The sequence below is a fragment of the Leopardus geoffroyi genome, chromosome B2, assembly GCF_018350155.1.
Source record: "Leopardus geoffroyi isolate Oge1 chromosome B2, O.geoffroyi_Oge1_pat1.0, whole genome shotgun sequence".
NCBI classification, from domain to species: Eukaryota; Metazoa; Chordata; class Mammalia; order Carnivora; family Felidae; genus Leopardus; species Leopardus geoffroyi.
The window spans coordinates 96,987,792-97,003,758 of NC_059332.1; the positions used below are offsets into that span (position 1 = coordinate 96,987,792).

Here is a 15,967-nt window from a genome sequence, read left to right on the forward strand (position 1 = left end):
GGGCCGCGCAGCATCCGCGTATTCAGTGACGGTGGAAGCCACGCCCGCTCCGGAGCTGGGGGCCGTCCCAGCCCCCCCCCTCCACCTTTCCCCCTCCCTCCCGCCCCCTCCTCCCCGCGCCGGCCCCCGGCCCGCCCCCGGCTCGGCTCGCGGGAGGCGCTGGGCGCCGGTGCTGGCGCGCTCTCCCGGGCGCACACACACACATCCACGCACGCACGCCCAGAGCAGCTCTCTCCGCGCCCGGCCCTCGTTCCCCTCGCCCATGCAGACGGACAGAGCGACGGAAGATGGCTGACGACTCCACGGGGCACCGAGGATGCAGCCCGGCGGCGGCGGCGGCGGCGGGAGCGGCAGAAGCAGCGGCGGCGGCAGGGGCAGCGGCGGCGGCGGCGGCGTTGGCGGCGGCGGCGGCGGCAGCGGGAGCAGGAGCGGCGGCGGCGGCGGCATCCCTGAGACTCCTCGAGCTACCTTTCCCTGTGACAGCCACTGACGTTCTCCGCCGCTAGAAGAGACCCCGCTTCTCCGGCGCCCGCCTGCCCTCCCCCCTCCCAGCCCCAGCCCCAGCCCCGCCAGCACCGCTACCTCCGCCAGCATTGCCACCATCAGCACCACCTCCACCACCACCACCGACACCACCACCACCACCACCACCGCCGGCGGCGGCAGCAGCCATTTCATCTCCACAGAAACCAGACACAAAAACATGGCAGAAATGGAGAAAGAAGGGAGACCTCCGGAAAATAAAAGGAGCAGGAAACCGGCTCACCCAGTGAAAAGGGAGATCAATGAGGAAATGAAGGTATTTTTGGACTTCGGGGCTGGAGAGACCGAGCTCTTTCTTCCGCCCGCTCCCTTTGGGCCGTTGTACGGATTTGGGGGGTACGGGGAGCGCTTGTCAGTTTCTGTAGGACGCCCAGAACGCCTCAGCTCTTCCTCCAGGTGCAAAACCGAGGCCAACTCGCGGGCTGCATCCCCGAGATTTGCCTGCCTCCGATTTGATGGGGGTGGGGGGCGGCCAGGAAACCACATACTATTTAACCTTATAAACCCCAGATTGGCACAGGCGCGTTTCAGAGGGAGGGGACCGGGGGCCCAAGTGGCGGGTGGACGTGGTGAAGAGGCTTTCCTAGTCGGCGGTGTGTAGTTTCTTCCCTTTCTTCGGGAACCGTTCCTCGGGTCCCTCCAAAGTTGAGGCGCTGCCGGGCCGAGGAACCCCGGGAGCGCTCGATTCCACCCTTGCCTCCAGTCCGTCTCCCAGCGCCTCGATCCCGCTTCCCCTCAAGTAGCCAGCTGCGACGGTGTAGAGAGGCTGTCAGTGCCCCGGCGAGTGCGGCCCCAGCAGCGTGAGTCTGGGTACCGTTTTGACGGCCGGCTTACCTCGCCCGCCCCTATCCGCTCCTCTCGCTCGGCTGCCTCCGCCTCTTGCTCGTCTTTGCATGCTCCACTTCCCAGTTTATCAGACCCGGGCAAGCCCCGCCGAAAGATAGCTGTCTGGGGGGCGGCCTTCCCGAGCGCCGGCCCATTGTTCGGAAAGGCCAGCCCGGAGTCCTGTCGGCGAGGTCGGGCTCCCCGCCAGGCCAGCGGTGCGCCAGAGGTGGCGAGCGCAGCAGCCTGGCGCTCCAGCTGTTCGCTTTGGAGCGATTGCACCAGAGCACCGCTCAGCTCCGGCCAACCCCCCTCCCCCCCCACCCCCGACACACACACTTATTTTCCATGAAGTTGAAGCTTTTGCCCGGCGAGGGTTTTATTCTGTGTTGATATGACGAATCGATCTTGATTAAAAAGAATATATATATATATATATATATATATATATATATATATTAATTTTTTTTCTTTTTGTGAATTACAAACAAGTAGCAGTTTTCAGGGGGACTTTAGCTTTCATTCTGCAGCCGGCTTGGTGTTCCCTATCTTCTGCAAGATAGAATCCTTAACACTGCCAACTGACTTAGGTTGGTGAACTTTGTATTTAAAAGGCAGACTGGATGAAAATGGCATGCGACTAAGTAAAATTTATCGCGCTTTGACGCTTTCTTGATTAGAACAAGCACATTCTATGAGAGTGCCTTCTGTGAAGCCCGTGTTTAGGAAGGGGCGCACGGATAATACAAGCTGTATGAGTATCTAGGTGCATATGCTTATAGCTTTCCTTTCCTCCAGAAAATGTCTGTAGCAATCTCAATTTCGGAATTTGAGCTGTTATTTCTGGGTGATGAACTTAGTGCCTGAAAGCATGGGGTGCAGCATCAGTCCAAGGGGAGTTAAGGAAGATTTGCTCTGGAAACCAGTGCCATTCCTTGTGATGGAAACCACCATTGATTTAAATGATAGTTTTTTAAAAGACCAGTAGGAGCTGTTGTCTTCTGATGAGGGCTGGAATTCAAACAGTCTACAATAACCATTCTTCCTCCCTTACACTTCTCTTCTGTCCTGCATTTCCAGATTACTTTTCCATTTCATTTTAAATTGGGGGTGCAGGAACAGGAGAGAAGTGAGCCACTAGGAAATCACAGTGTGCACTGGCCCTTTAAAACACTACCTAATGTGATCTATATGGATGGCAGCTTTTAAGTTTCATAGGTTCTAGAATTACAAATTAGCTAATTTTAATCAAAACATGTGAAATGTTATCCCGGCTGGATATAAAGGCTGACTGTGCTCAATGCTTGGGGCTGGCGTTGTTGACTTTGGCTGCGGGCGCACTCCGTGGTTTGGGAGATAGTTGTCCTTCTACAGTATAACAGATGTTTGTCTGAACTGGTGAGGAAGAAACAAAAACAACATTGTGTGAAGGGGAAAAATTACACAATTTTTAGTCAATGCTGCAGGACTAAGTATGGAATTAACCTTCGTGCACAGAATTTCCTCTTCTTAAAATGTTATTTTTCTTCCAAATCACCACCTACTATTTGAAGTTTTAGTCCTCATCATTTCTGTGTAGAGTGGCATTAAATAAGTTTTACACAGCAAATAACTCAGTTGCCTGTAGGATTGGTATTTTCTATCTGGTTTAGACCAGTGTGTGAGAGACCCCGGCAGAAACCTTCAGTCATGTCCACGCACACAATGCCAGTATGCATGGATTTCCATTTGTACTGGAATTGTTTTGTAGGTATTCCTCTAATATAATGGCACCCAACGTCCTCATTTGAAAAGTGCTTTCTCAAAGTCAAATGGTGGAAAGGTTATTTTGAACTCATTAATATTTTTCTGTTTTTAATGTTAATAACCACATCAGTATAACCCTCCTCAAACCTCATGGTATTATTACTACTCCTTGTCCCCAAACCTAAAGTGTAGAGTAACATAACAAGTTGGTTGCCCTGTACAAAAATATGTGCAACAAAATGTCACCGAGAACACAATGTGGCCTTGTGCAGCTTCATATCGGTGCCGCTGGAGCTGCCTGGCTGTGTTTGCCTTCATCTGAACGGCTTTCATCTGGACCAGTGTAAACTAAACCCTGGTAAGTAATCACTGCCCGGCAGAAAGAAAGGAATGTATACAGCTAGCACGGCCTAAGCTGTAAAAACGGAAACCTGAGCCCCCACCGAGGATCACATATCAAGGCTTGAAGGTAGGGGAAATGAAAGGGGGAAAGAGGAGAGAGCGAATGGAAAAGTCAGCCTGGGAAGTGGAGGGTCAGGAGGAGGCCCCCCTCAGGGAGATTTGGCTCAGGGATTAGGGAGTTTTATCATGGTGTACAGTGACCTACTCAGGTTTCAACACTGGTTGGATCAAGTTGCTTCTCTGTGAGCTGAAAGAAAAAAGACTGGTGTGTATGTGATTTTTCTTCCCCGCTTCGGCTAATAGAAAGGACATTGGCACAAGTGTCTATTTTAAGTACAGCAAATGCAGGGCACTCAGAATGAGTGACAAAATCACCTCATCATGAGGCTTTCTTCAGGATCTCCTAATTGAGATAGTTACATGTTTATTTTAAAATGGCTGGAGAAGACAAACTGGCTGAGGTTTAGCTGACACCAGTAATGGCATTGGAGGTTGTCTTCATGTGGCTGGGAGCTAATGTTGGTGGCTGTTTCACTAGATCAGATATTGAGTTACATTTTCGTTATCACTGGTCTAATGTGCATGGCAGTTGTAACAAATTTAAATTTGATACAATATAATTTTGTGTGTGAAAAGTACATGACTTGGCATAGATGCTTATAGTGTAGTGAAAATATCTTCAAGTAGAAGTGCTTGTCTCATTATGACCTTTACAATGTTACCTTATCTTTCCTTTTCTTCTTTCTCCCTCCACCCTGGTTTTTCTTGGTTAAAAAGACTAGTTACTTTACTGTATTTGTCATAAGTATGCCTTGTTTAATTAATGACCAGTAGAGACAATTAAAAAAAATTAGATGGTGATGCAATTTACATTTTGACTATTTTTGTTTTCTAAAGTGAATATTGCGATTGTATCTAATGTAATATGTCTTCAATGTACTGTTAGCTCACATGTATCATAATAAATGGATCTAGGGTGGAATCCCAACACATAGAAGGGCTAATTCATTTCAGGAGTTCATCCATAACATGACAGATTTAATATAAAAACTAGTTCATACTATTGGACGTGTATAGGTAAATATATGTGTAACAGTAACAGTAATAGTTCTACTTAAGGGTAAGTATTTTGCACACATAGATATTAGTGAACATGATTAGTGGCTACTGAACAGTAATGCAGCTCAAAAAAAAAAAAAAAAAAACTACACTGTGAGTAGAGATAATGAGTCAGATTTTTATCTTTTAAAACTCTTTGACAAAACCAGTGTGATTAGATCAAGGACTCTGCCCTGGAAACTTTCCTAAACAAACCATAATTAATGCATTTGCAGTGTTTGACTTCTTTATCAATTGTTAAACTACAGGATCATCTGTGTTAAATGTCTTGGGGTCTCCTTTACTGAAGACGTTTTCTGTCTATAAATATTCCCAGTAAATAATTTGTACCTAAAATTATGCTTCAGTCCTGATGCCTACAGTTAGAGTCAGGAACATCTGTTAAAGTTTAGTAGTAAACTCACCACAAGATTTGCTAATTTGGTTTCTGATGGTCTCCATTTGGCATTAAAAATGACCTGTGTCAACTGCATAGACAATAAAGCAACTTGCAGAGCTAAGCTGGTGAGTGCAGTGAGATAAATAGGTTTCCATTAAGAAAAGAAAGAAAGAAAGAAAGAGGGAAAGAAAGATCATAGTGTAGATTGGGAAAGTCGGCATGTTTCAAAGTTGAAATCAGCTCATTACTAAAACAGGTATATTTTAAGTTTTGCTGCTGAAACTGCATCCTGTTGTCAGACACAGTAAGTCTCAGGAACCTAGAAAGTGGGCTTGGGACAGATCTCACTGCGGCATTCACAAATTATGTAAGACCTGTCAGCCACTGGCCTCAGGTGTGCCACGTGGTAGGGTTGGGGGCTAATGTCAGCTGGGACATGGTCCTTACTTCTTGCGAGCTGGAATAGGATGTTCCTGAGCCCCCCAGCCTTGTCCTCCACGTTTCTGTCAGTTGTCCTGCTCAAGGCTCCAGTCAAAACCCATTAAGAGATGCTTCTGGGAGGGCACAGAGAGCTGTGAATTGTGTTCTGTTCAAACCAGGGTTTTCTGAAAAGAGGCTCTTTTTCTGTCCATGAACCTGTGAGTGTGATAGAGCAAGATTCTCTAAGCCTTATACGACTCGCAGGTTCCAGAGACGAGGAAATGGAAAGGAACCACTCCACTTCCTCCCGAATCTGAAATAAACATTTGAACTAGAAGAAAATGAGTCTGACAGACTCATTCCCTTCTGCGTTTCCTGCCTCTGTGCTTGCCAAGCACTGCTCTGAGAAGCCAAGCCTTACTCTCCTTGTGTGAGAGACAGACTCATAGAAACCAAGAGGTAACAGTTTTTAAAGGAGAGTCAAAAACAGGGCCTCCGAAAGGGCAAATATCAGTGAGCACAAGTGACCGTCTGAAAAAAGGAGAGTTCCAGGGAAAGACAGTGTCTTGTTAGAGTGACCATATTTTTTATATCTCCTAGGGAAGTGTCCTTTTCATTAAGTCTTTATACTGCTTTCTCTTTCTTTTCAAAAAAGTTATTAGAAGTAGTAGAAGGCGGATCATTTAAAAAGCTCTCAAGTCTCAAACTTCCTCTTGTGGAATGGGAAGTCAGCCACACTTGCACTCTCGAGCTAATAAGATTATTGAATATTTTCCTAAAAGAGAAGGGATATTACTGGGTAAAATGAGAAAGAAATAAAGTACTTTGTTTTTGATGGTGCCAATTGAAACATGTAAACAGGCATGAAAGCATGTGGTGAGTGCGATTTGCTGAATGTATATTTTAGGATCTGTAGACCGATGGGTGTTAATATCTCTTACGTAACCAAAGGGCTGTGGAACCCTGTCCTGTTTTAAGGCCAATGGCTTTGGCAGGGACAGGAAAACAATGCAACAAGTCTTGGTGATTTTTAGGGCCGTTCTACAGCTGTGATCGGACACAGCTGCACACCTGCCTTGTTTGCCACGTTAACCTCGGGGCTGGAATCCACAATTTCACAGCATTTGTTTGACCTTTTTTAGGACGTTTGATGTCCTGGCCATGGATGAAAACGTGGGAACATAATTGTCTATTCTGTGTCACAAAAAGACATTAAAGCAACATAGGTTTTATATATGGAAACACACAATTTTGGTTTCGTATACCAATTACACAGCCATCCAATTTAGAATATATCAATAAGAGAACAAGACTTTCTCGTCAGGCCTGTTCCAGGCTGGGGTTGTATTTTAATTTTATGATGTGTCTTCTACCTTTAGAACTGTATTGTAATCATTGTGTTGTGGCCGAAAACGCTGCAAAATGGAGGGTAGTGACCATCTTTAAAGGATTTCTTCTTCTTCTTTTTTTTTAATATTTATTTATTTATTTTGAGAGAGAGCATGAGTGGGGGCAGGGGAGAGAGAGAGGGAGGGAGAGGGAGAGAGAGAGAGAATCTCAAAGCAGGCTCTGTGCTGTCCGTGAGGAGCCCAATGCGGGGCTTGAATCACAAACCACGAGATCATAACCTGAGCTGAGATCAAGGGCCTGACACTTAACAGACTGTGCCACCCAGGTGCTCCCATCTTTAAAGGATTTCAAGTTGCAAAACTGTGGTTCAGGTAAAAAGAGCAGGGCTCACCGGGTAAAGTCTGCACCAAGAGTACAAATCTCACTGCTCTTATTGTTCCATGCATGTGGATAGCCCTCTAACGGGTCTTCTCTGGGGAGAAGGACCATCTGATTCCTTAGGATACCATCTGATCTAGCGGGATCATGAATGTGGATGTACTTTGTAATCTGTAAAGGGATCTTACAATATTTCTTTTTCTCTGTTTAAATTTTACCTCCCAACCCTCTTGCAGAACTCTAAAATAAATCCGATCCACTGGATCTGTGTTAAGAGAGATGACTTAGGGGCACCTGGGTGGCTCAGTCAGTTTCGTGTCAGACTTTGGCTTAGGTCATGATCTCGTGGCTCGTGAGTTTGAGCCCCTTATCAGGCTCTCTGCTGTCAGCCTGGAGCCCACTTTGGATCCTCTGTCCCCCTCTCTCTCTGCCCCTTCCCTGCTCGCATTCATTCTCTCTCTCTCTCTCTCTTTCTCAAGAAAAAAATAAACCTTAAAAAAGAGAGAGAGATGACTTAGACTCAGCCTTAGGCCAGATGTGGGGATAGAATCAGAAGATGACTTCTAATCAAGTTCAGTTCTTAACTTCTGAAAGAAGAGAAACTGCCTCTCTTCTGCAAATTGCTATCTTACCCCCTTTAAAGATCTCAATTAGCAAGTTCAGTGATGCTTAACAGAAACCTACCTCAGAAGTCAGAACACATGGAGGTGAAGGGGGAGATAAAATATTTTCCAAAAATAACCATCATTCTGTCATTCATAATCTTAACCAGCAGGGATGCTAGCATTTTTCCCCCCTGCCTTATAAATTGTTCAGGATTGGGGTTTCCCTTTCCTTTGAAAGTATTTCTCATAGGCTTCACTTTTGTAGACAATGTGTGCCAGAATGTTTTGAAGTTAAGTCATGTGACTGACAGATCCTTTTTATTGTCATCAGGACTGTGAATATGGCTGACATAATTGTCTATGAGTAGACTATGTGTTAATTAATTTTTAGTTAAAGTAATTTTTACTTTTATAAAGTTAATACACAGACACGATAGAAATAGTAGAGTAAGCAATACAGAAGATACAAAATACAAAAGCAATACAAAAGCTAAAAGAAAAACAAAGCCTATAATTTTCCCACCCAGACACAATTACTATCAACATTCTGATATATGTCTGTTAATGCCCTTTTCTATGTATGATATATAGTTTTTTTTTTAAACAAAAGAGGTCTTCTAGTGTGCTAACCTTCTTCAAAACTTAATATATTGTTAGTAGCTTTTCATGGCAGTAAAAATTTATCTATAGCATATATTTTAATGGCGCAATAGTATTCCATTTTAGTCACTCCATGACTAAGCTGTAATTTAACTAGATTCCTATTGTTTGGCATATAGTTTGTTTCTAAGAAAAAACCCTGAGATAAACATTCCTGAACATGCATATTTTTGCGCGCATTTCCTTTGAATGGTTCCTACAATGCTGAGAAATACAATTGCTGAATCAAAGGGTATGTGCGTGTTTAAAGTCTTTCACTGCATAGAGTCAACTACCCTTTTTCTAAAAGTTGTATCAACTTAAATTTCCAATAGTAGGAGACTGCTCATTGACACTGGATATTCCAATTCTTTTAATTTGCACATATTTATTTTTAGAATCCATTTTACTGAATTTTGTTTGATCGTTTTTCTGTATTTATACATTTAAAAAATATTTGTGAGGGGCGCCTGGGTGGCTCAGTCAGTTGAGCGTCCGACTTCGACTCAGGTCATGATCTCACAGTTCGTGAGTTTGAGCCCCACGTCGGGCTCTGTGCTGACAGCTCATAGCCTAGAGCCTGCTTTCGAATCTGTGTCTCCTTCCCTCTCTGCCCCTCCTCCGCTCACACTCTGTCTCTCTCTCTCTCTTTCTCTTAAAAGTAAATAAACATTAAAAAAAAAAGTTAAAATTTTGTGAATATATTCAAATGTACTAGCACATTGACTGAGTACATTCTAAGTGCTAGGCATTGTCCTAGGTGAGGGGTAAAATGAAATAAGAGGTTTCTGCCCTCAGGTAACTTATAGTGTATTTGGGATAGGTGACATATTTTACCAGACCTGGGACTTGGAGTGAAAACTGGAATTATGTTTGTGGGGAGAGAGAGGACATGGCTCTTCCCTCATTTGAATGAAAAATTGGGAGCTCTTTGAAAACTTTGTGCTCTCTTGGTTAGTATACGAAGTTGAAAACACACTGATACTCACTTTTATGAGGCCTGGTAAGAAAGAAATCCGTGGTACCTACTTACATTTTAAAGTCTATTGGTGTTTTCAAAATAAAATCATTAGTCCTTTTTGAAGACCTTGAAGTAGTTGCATTTCAGAAGTATTGTGAGAATTTGTAATTACTGCAGTTTTCAAAGTGCCTTGAAGTCCAGTCTTTATTATTTACCTGGTAAAGTGGTCAGTGAAAAATCATTTAGACTGAACTTTGACATTTGTGCAGTACTTCCAGGTGAATAAGGAGAGAATCTAATGAAGGTCCTGGGAATTAGGTTTCAACAAAAATAAATTTTTGTATCAAAAGAATTCAGAAGGAATGGGGAAATAGTAAAATTTCCAGCCTTTCCACCATCTTTCTGTGGCCTATTTTTTTTTTTTGTTTGTTTGTTTAATTCTAGGAAAAGATCATGCTTTCAGACTAAATGTTAGGATTGCCTTTTTTTTTCCTTAGGAACCCTGGAAGCGAGAGAGGGGAATTAGAGAGGGCAAGGAAGAGGCATGGGGATAAATGTTAAAAGTACAAAGCAACTAGAGTCAGATGCAATGTGCAAAAAATTATAAAATGAGAAGATTAAATTTAACAGTGAATTTTGAACACAATCCAATGAAACAAATAATTGAGGAGAGTAGAGGCCAATGATCAAGTCTGAAAGCAAGCGACATAGGTAGATATAGGCCCTGGTTGGAAAGCTCTTTATATGTGACATTGACATCCTGTGGTATGATTTCCTTGCAACTCTTGGATTGGTCCAAGGAGGTAGTTTCTTTGGAATTGCTGACACATCGGACTATATGGAATTGATCATAGAAAGAGGCCTGGTATAAGAATCAGAAGATCTGTATTTTTGTTCTGACTTTACTGTGTGATGTCTCATGCCTGTCATTTACTTTCTGGATGCTCTAATGTTTGGTTGTAAAATGAAGGTATCACCTAGGTTCACCAGAAGTTTATTGTGGAAATCAAATACCCAACTTACTGGGTTATTGAAAGGAACAGAGAGTTAAAGGATGTGGAAACACTATAAAGTGCTGTAAGAGTGTTAGACATTATCATTATAATTATAGTGACCTATTTTCCAAACCCAAATTGGACCACATGGTATGAGAGAGGATTTTTGTGCCACTTCCAAGGGTGAGAGGCAGTCTGCAAAATGCGATTCAGATGCCAGAATATTGAAATTTCTGGCACAATTTTGATGGTTTATGGGAGCAATGATAAAATATTTGAAATAGTAAATGTTCAGTAAAATTTATGACATGTGATCATGATAATTGTAATATTTCTTTGCAAAAGGTATTTAATTTCTTGTCTAAGTACAAGTTCTTTGATTTCACAGAATCTTACTACTGGGAGGGACCTGGGGACTTTAGTTTCCCACCCCGTCTCTAGAATATTTGCTAGGTGAAGATTTGCAGGGGGGGGGGCAGGGGGGAACAAATTTCACTACCTCCCTTGGTAAAGTAACTTGTCTTATTATTGAACATCTTTCTGGCAAAACATCTCTGCAGTTTAATTTTTATCACCTTTATTTTTTCACCTTTTAAAAACCATAACATACATGAGAAACATCTGTAGGAAAGGAGTAATTTTTTTAATAGAAAAATCCTTTTTTGAGGATAATAACTTAAAAAATGTTGAAAAACCAACCGCTGGAATTTTCTACCAGAAGGATTTGAAAACCCTTATGGGCCATAAACATTAAACTCATTTCTTCTAGAATGTTATGTTTCTTGGATGATAACTGCAAAAATCTATGTCATTTCCTTTGGTTTCGCACCATAATGAGCCCATATGATATCTAGCATCAAATTCTACCTAGAAATTAAAAATCTTAAGTTATCTATTCCTTGGGGTTCTTTGATTTCTTAATACAGTGTGTTTAAGACAGAAGTAATAGTCTGTTTCTTATACTTATGCCACAAGAAACTTTGGTGTTCACTTTCTCTTTCACCTTGGTCTTCCTTTCTTGACAGATTTGAGATTTATAGCTTGAGAGTTTATAAACCTTTCCTATTCTGCTTTTGCAGTCATCTATCAAAGCAACAAGGTGTTTATTTTTATTTTCACTGATAAGAAAGGGAATGTTTCAGAGCTTATTTTCATTGACATTTATAGTAACTTGAAAATCATAGAATAGACTAAGTTCACATTGATTGTTCCACGAAGTCTCTGAGTTTTCAGCACAAACCATAAACTAAGTGTTGCAGTTAAGATGTCCCAATATTATGAATTTGGTGTTAATAATCCAGCGGAGGTTTTAGTTTTTACCCGCATGTCTGAAACTTCTGGATTCCATCCCTGGGATTGGTTCTGAAAAGCTGAATGGATTTGCAGCTGGACTAAAACAAACAAATCTATATCCTTGGCTGGGAGGTTGTTCCATGAATTATGCATCTGTAGCCTTTGTGTCACTTCAGAGGTTAGGCAGAACTGGAGAGAGAGGCACCCAGATACAAACGGTCTAGAAAATTGGATATGGTGGCCAAGAGTTACTATGCAAAAGATTTTCTGTCTCGTTGGCACAGTTCTCTTGGAGATTGGGGCAAATAGCACACAGACCAATAAGATGGTTTGAACTTGGCTTTTAACACTGTGGGGAATTGGTGTTTTGATGTAAGGTGTAATCCTTCTCCGTGGAGATTTCTGCTGCCAGACCACTGATGGAGGACCTTGATTTGTGCGCTTAGGGACTGTCATTCTCCAGACCAGGCGCTCAGCTTAGTGAAAAAAATTGGGTGTTAGGGGAGACTGACGCCTCATTAAAGGGATCTCTTTTGATTGAGTAGAGCAGCATTTAGCTGAGTCCTCCTCAGTGGTATTCCAGAGGTTGCTGAGCTTATTATACATATCGATCATATCATCTTTGTGCATTCATGAAAAGAATGTCTATTTAATGTGGACATGACCAGCCATCAGAGAGAATAAATGCCTCACTAAAGCGTGATATGGCTGACTGTTGGCCTTGTGGATGGTAGCACTGAATCAATCTGGCTAGATTTTTTTTTTAAATTGCTGGTGCACTATACCATCACAGATAGACCCAGTTGGAGCCCTGAGCTTAAGTGGGCACTAAAGCAAAGAATCTAACATTCTGTGGGAGGTTTGAAATGCCAGGTTTGTTTTTGTGGAGTCAGTAGTGTAATATCTTTTCTTTTTTATGCAATCCCTGCTGAAATCTAAAGTCGTGAAATACAAGAGAACATGGAACTCACACGTTGAGGCTATGTACACTCTTGGTTTAGCCTGGGTGCTTTGTTTCAGGTATATAAATTATACATCCTAGTGTAATTTGGAAATGACAGTTTCTAGGGAGAATGAGAAAAGATTCTTTGGGCCACAGAGGTTGGAATATATAGTTTTTCTAGCGAGTGTAGGAAGCTCAGGATGCCTTTCCAGATAAAGATTTTTTTTTAAAAAAGAATTCATTCAACATTTATTAAGCCCTTATTCTGTAGCATAGTGTCCTGCTTTTTATTTTTAAATTCCCCCAGCTTTATTGAGATATAATTGACACATAAGAACAGAAGAGATATAATTGACACATTGTGTAAGTTTAAGGTGTACAATGCGTTGATTTGACGTATTTATATATTGTAAAATCATTACCACTGTAGCATTAGCTACGCCTCCAACCTGCCGTAGTTACCATTTCTTTTTTGTGGTGAGAACATTGAAGATCTACTCTCTTAGCAACATTTGAGTATATGATACAGTACTATTAGCTATCATCATCATGCTGTACATTATATCTCCCAACCTGTTTATCTCATAGTTGGAAATTTGTACCCTTAGACCAATATCTCCCCATTTCCCTCACCCCCCAGCTCTGGTGACTACCACTCTACTCTATTTCTTAGACATGTTTTAAGGTACATGCAAGCATTAAGATCATTAATACAGTCTCACGTCTTGTTTCCAGATCTAGCAGTTGATAATTTCACAAAAAAATAGCCACCTGATATTAAAGCTTTAAAGCTGTCCAACTATACCCATTATTTCACAGTTTAGTATCAATAATAACAACAATAATGATATCTTACATTTATATGTTGGTTTATAGTTCATAAACTATTTTCATGTGTTATCCAAAATCTGGGCTGGCTATTACCTTAAAGTTATTTGGTACTATTATGTTACTTGTTGGAAGACAATCATAGTGACCTTTGATTTTATGGAGAAGGAAATCTGTCAGTAGTGAAATTTGTAAAGCAAATTATGCATTGATTTTTTAAAGTATACATTTGCAAACGGGAAAATTAAAAAGGGAGACCCTTGTAGCCTTGACAATTGAGAAATTATTTCTTTGCTGAGATTTTGCTTTATCTGAGATAAGAGTCATGTTAAAGATCAATACCTGAATCAGAAAGCAATTCTAATTTAAATTAATCTCAGCCACCAAAAGTTTGATTGTTTTCATTTTCAAATATTTTCTTAGCTGTTTTCGTGTCTTACCTTTTGTGTTAGTCTGGAGTATAAATTTTGCAGAATATGCTAAAATATGACTTCCTATTTGTAAGCAAAACAGACTAATACCTTTTTTCTTATTATCTTTAAATTGCAAATGTCTGAAGGCTTGTCATAATTGGATGCGTCATCCTGAGATTTAAATGCATTACAGTGTTTGAACGTGATTTGAAAAATGAACACTACTCTAGGGGAGGTGGGGCAGGGCTGGCATTAAACGGGTAGTGCAAACAGAATTCGACTTATGCCTTCGTTTCAAATAGTTATTGATTATATAAAAAAGGAACCTGTGCTTCTCTTTCAGAACTTTGCAGAAAACACTATGAATGAACTCCTTGGCTGGTATGGCTATGATAAGGTTGAATTGAAAGATGGTGAAGATATTGAATTCAGGAGCTACCCTACAGATGGAGAGAGCCGGCAGCACATTTCTGTTCTCAAAGGTAATGACATTTAATGTCCCTTTGTTCATGCAAAGAAGGATTAACTATCTCAACCTGCCAGAATTGAGTTGCTTTGGGACTCATTTTGTTGATTATGCCAATGGTTGATTTAAATGTACATCCCCAGTAGTGCTTTCCCATAAGCAGAATTCCACAGAATATAAGAGCACAACATAAAACAAAAATAGACACAGCTTAATCTCCTTCCAGCAATGAGAGAACTAGCTAGCAAGGGCTGTGGACTTTAAGTGTTATGGTCCTGCCCACAAATTTATAGAAAGGGACAACATCTGCTATGTTCTCCCCCTGTGTCCTTTGATATATTAGTTATTGGGGACTGGTGCTTCCTATTAAGTGAAATATTAGGTTTGGATTTTGAGACTCTTAAGAGAGAATTTTTGGTAATCCCCCCTTCCTCTCTTTTTGGTGGGAATTCTAAAGTAAAGCCCTATTTCTGTTTTGTGTTTGAATTCCTTCCTGCCCCCAGCCTTGGATAGGGTAAGAGGAATAAGAGAGTTGTACATGATTGGATCCCACATTACTCTATAAGAATTTTCATCAAAGCCCTGCTAAAGAGTGGAAATTAGAGTTGTGGCAGAATAAAATTAACACTGATTTCTATCAGCAGATAGTGTCAGCTACTTCATGAGGGAAGCCTAGAACCACTGGTGGGTGTTGATATGGATACTGAATTTATGAACCTAAATTTGGAGTGAGAGTTTGTTTGTCAAAGAAAAGGAGTATATAAAGAAGCAATCCATGTGGGGAACTTCAATAAAATGTGGGCAAAATTCATTGTGTGTCATCATTGGCAATTTGGTCAGTATTTGCCCTGCATTCAAAATCTATTGGCGTAAACTACCTGCTCATGCATTTTATTGCCAGTGTCTACGACAGGGCTTTTCCTTCTTATATGTCAAGCAACAAAATGTAAATGAGCTGTCCTGCAGGCATGTGGAATTGAACGTACATGACAAATTTCATGTTAAGCCCGCTATGAAATTGTACACATCATGTTACAGAGATAGTATCATCAATTTCACTGTAAATGAAAAATGCAAGTCATGAGTTTATATTCTATAAACTAATAGCTCGTATAATACTTGGTCTAGGTAATAATCTTTGCCTCTGGGGAACATGGAGAGTGCCAGGATATGCTACTAGAGGGAAAAAGTTGTTTTCCATGGTTGAATTTTTTTTTTTTTAATGATTCACATACAAGGATAAAATTCACAAAGTTCATATCATTGTAAGTTTTCTTTATTTTCACTTTTGTTAATATTAACAAAATTAATGGGTTATTAATGAGTTCATTTAAAGAGTTTACCCTGTGAAACAGTTTTCTTTCAAATAATCTGCTTCTTTCTCATTGGTTCTTTTGATTATATTATGACCAAACTTTTTAATACAGTGGGACCTAGTTATAGGCCTGGAGGGGCAAATTTTTAGTGCCCCCCCCCCTTTAGCCAGAGAGTGAGGCCTGCTATATATCACTTGGTACATGGGAAATGTTAATTGCCTCTCAATTTTCTATGGGCTTTACAGCGCTAAAATTCATCACCATGATACAATTGAGATGTTAGCTATGATAGTGGAGCAAATTATAAAGGAGCCCATTGGAAATTTATGGTAACAAGACTGAAAAGGTC

The 15,967-nt window shown here is 41.2% G+C and overlaps 1 protein-coding gene across 2 annotated transcripts in view; it reads left to right on the top strand.

Annotated features, from left to right (window-relative positions):
• The first annotated feature begins 388 nt into the window (after window positions 1-388).
• The window catches only part of LOC123608810 (sine oculis binding protein homolog), a 146,625-nt gene continuing 131,046 nt past the window's right edge, over window positions 389-15,967 (top strand). Inside the window, exons 1-2 of one of the 2 annotated variants that reach the window (XM_045499193.1) lie at window positions 389-799; window positions 14,180-14,318. In XM_045499193.1, coding sequence (XP_045355149.1) covers window positions 704-799; window positions 14,180-14,318 — 235 coding nt within the window. In that variant the 5' untranslated portion in view covers window positions 389-703. The remainder of the gene's footprint in view (window positions 800-14,179; window positions 14,319-15,967) is intronic. The other variant, XM_045499194.1, reaches the window with a different exon arrangement.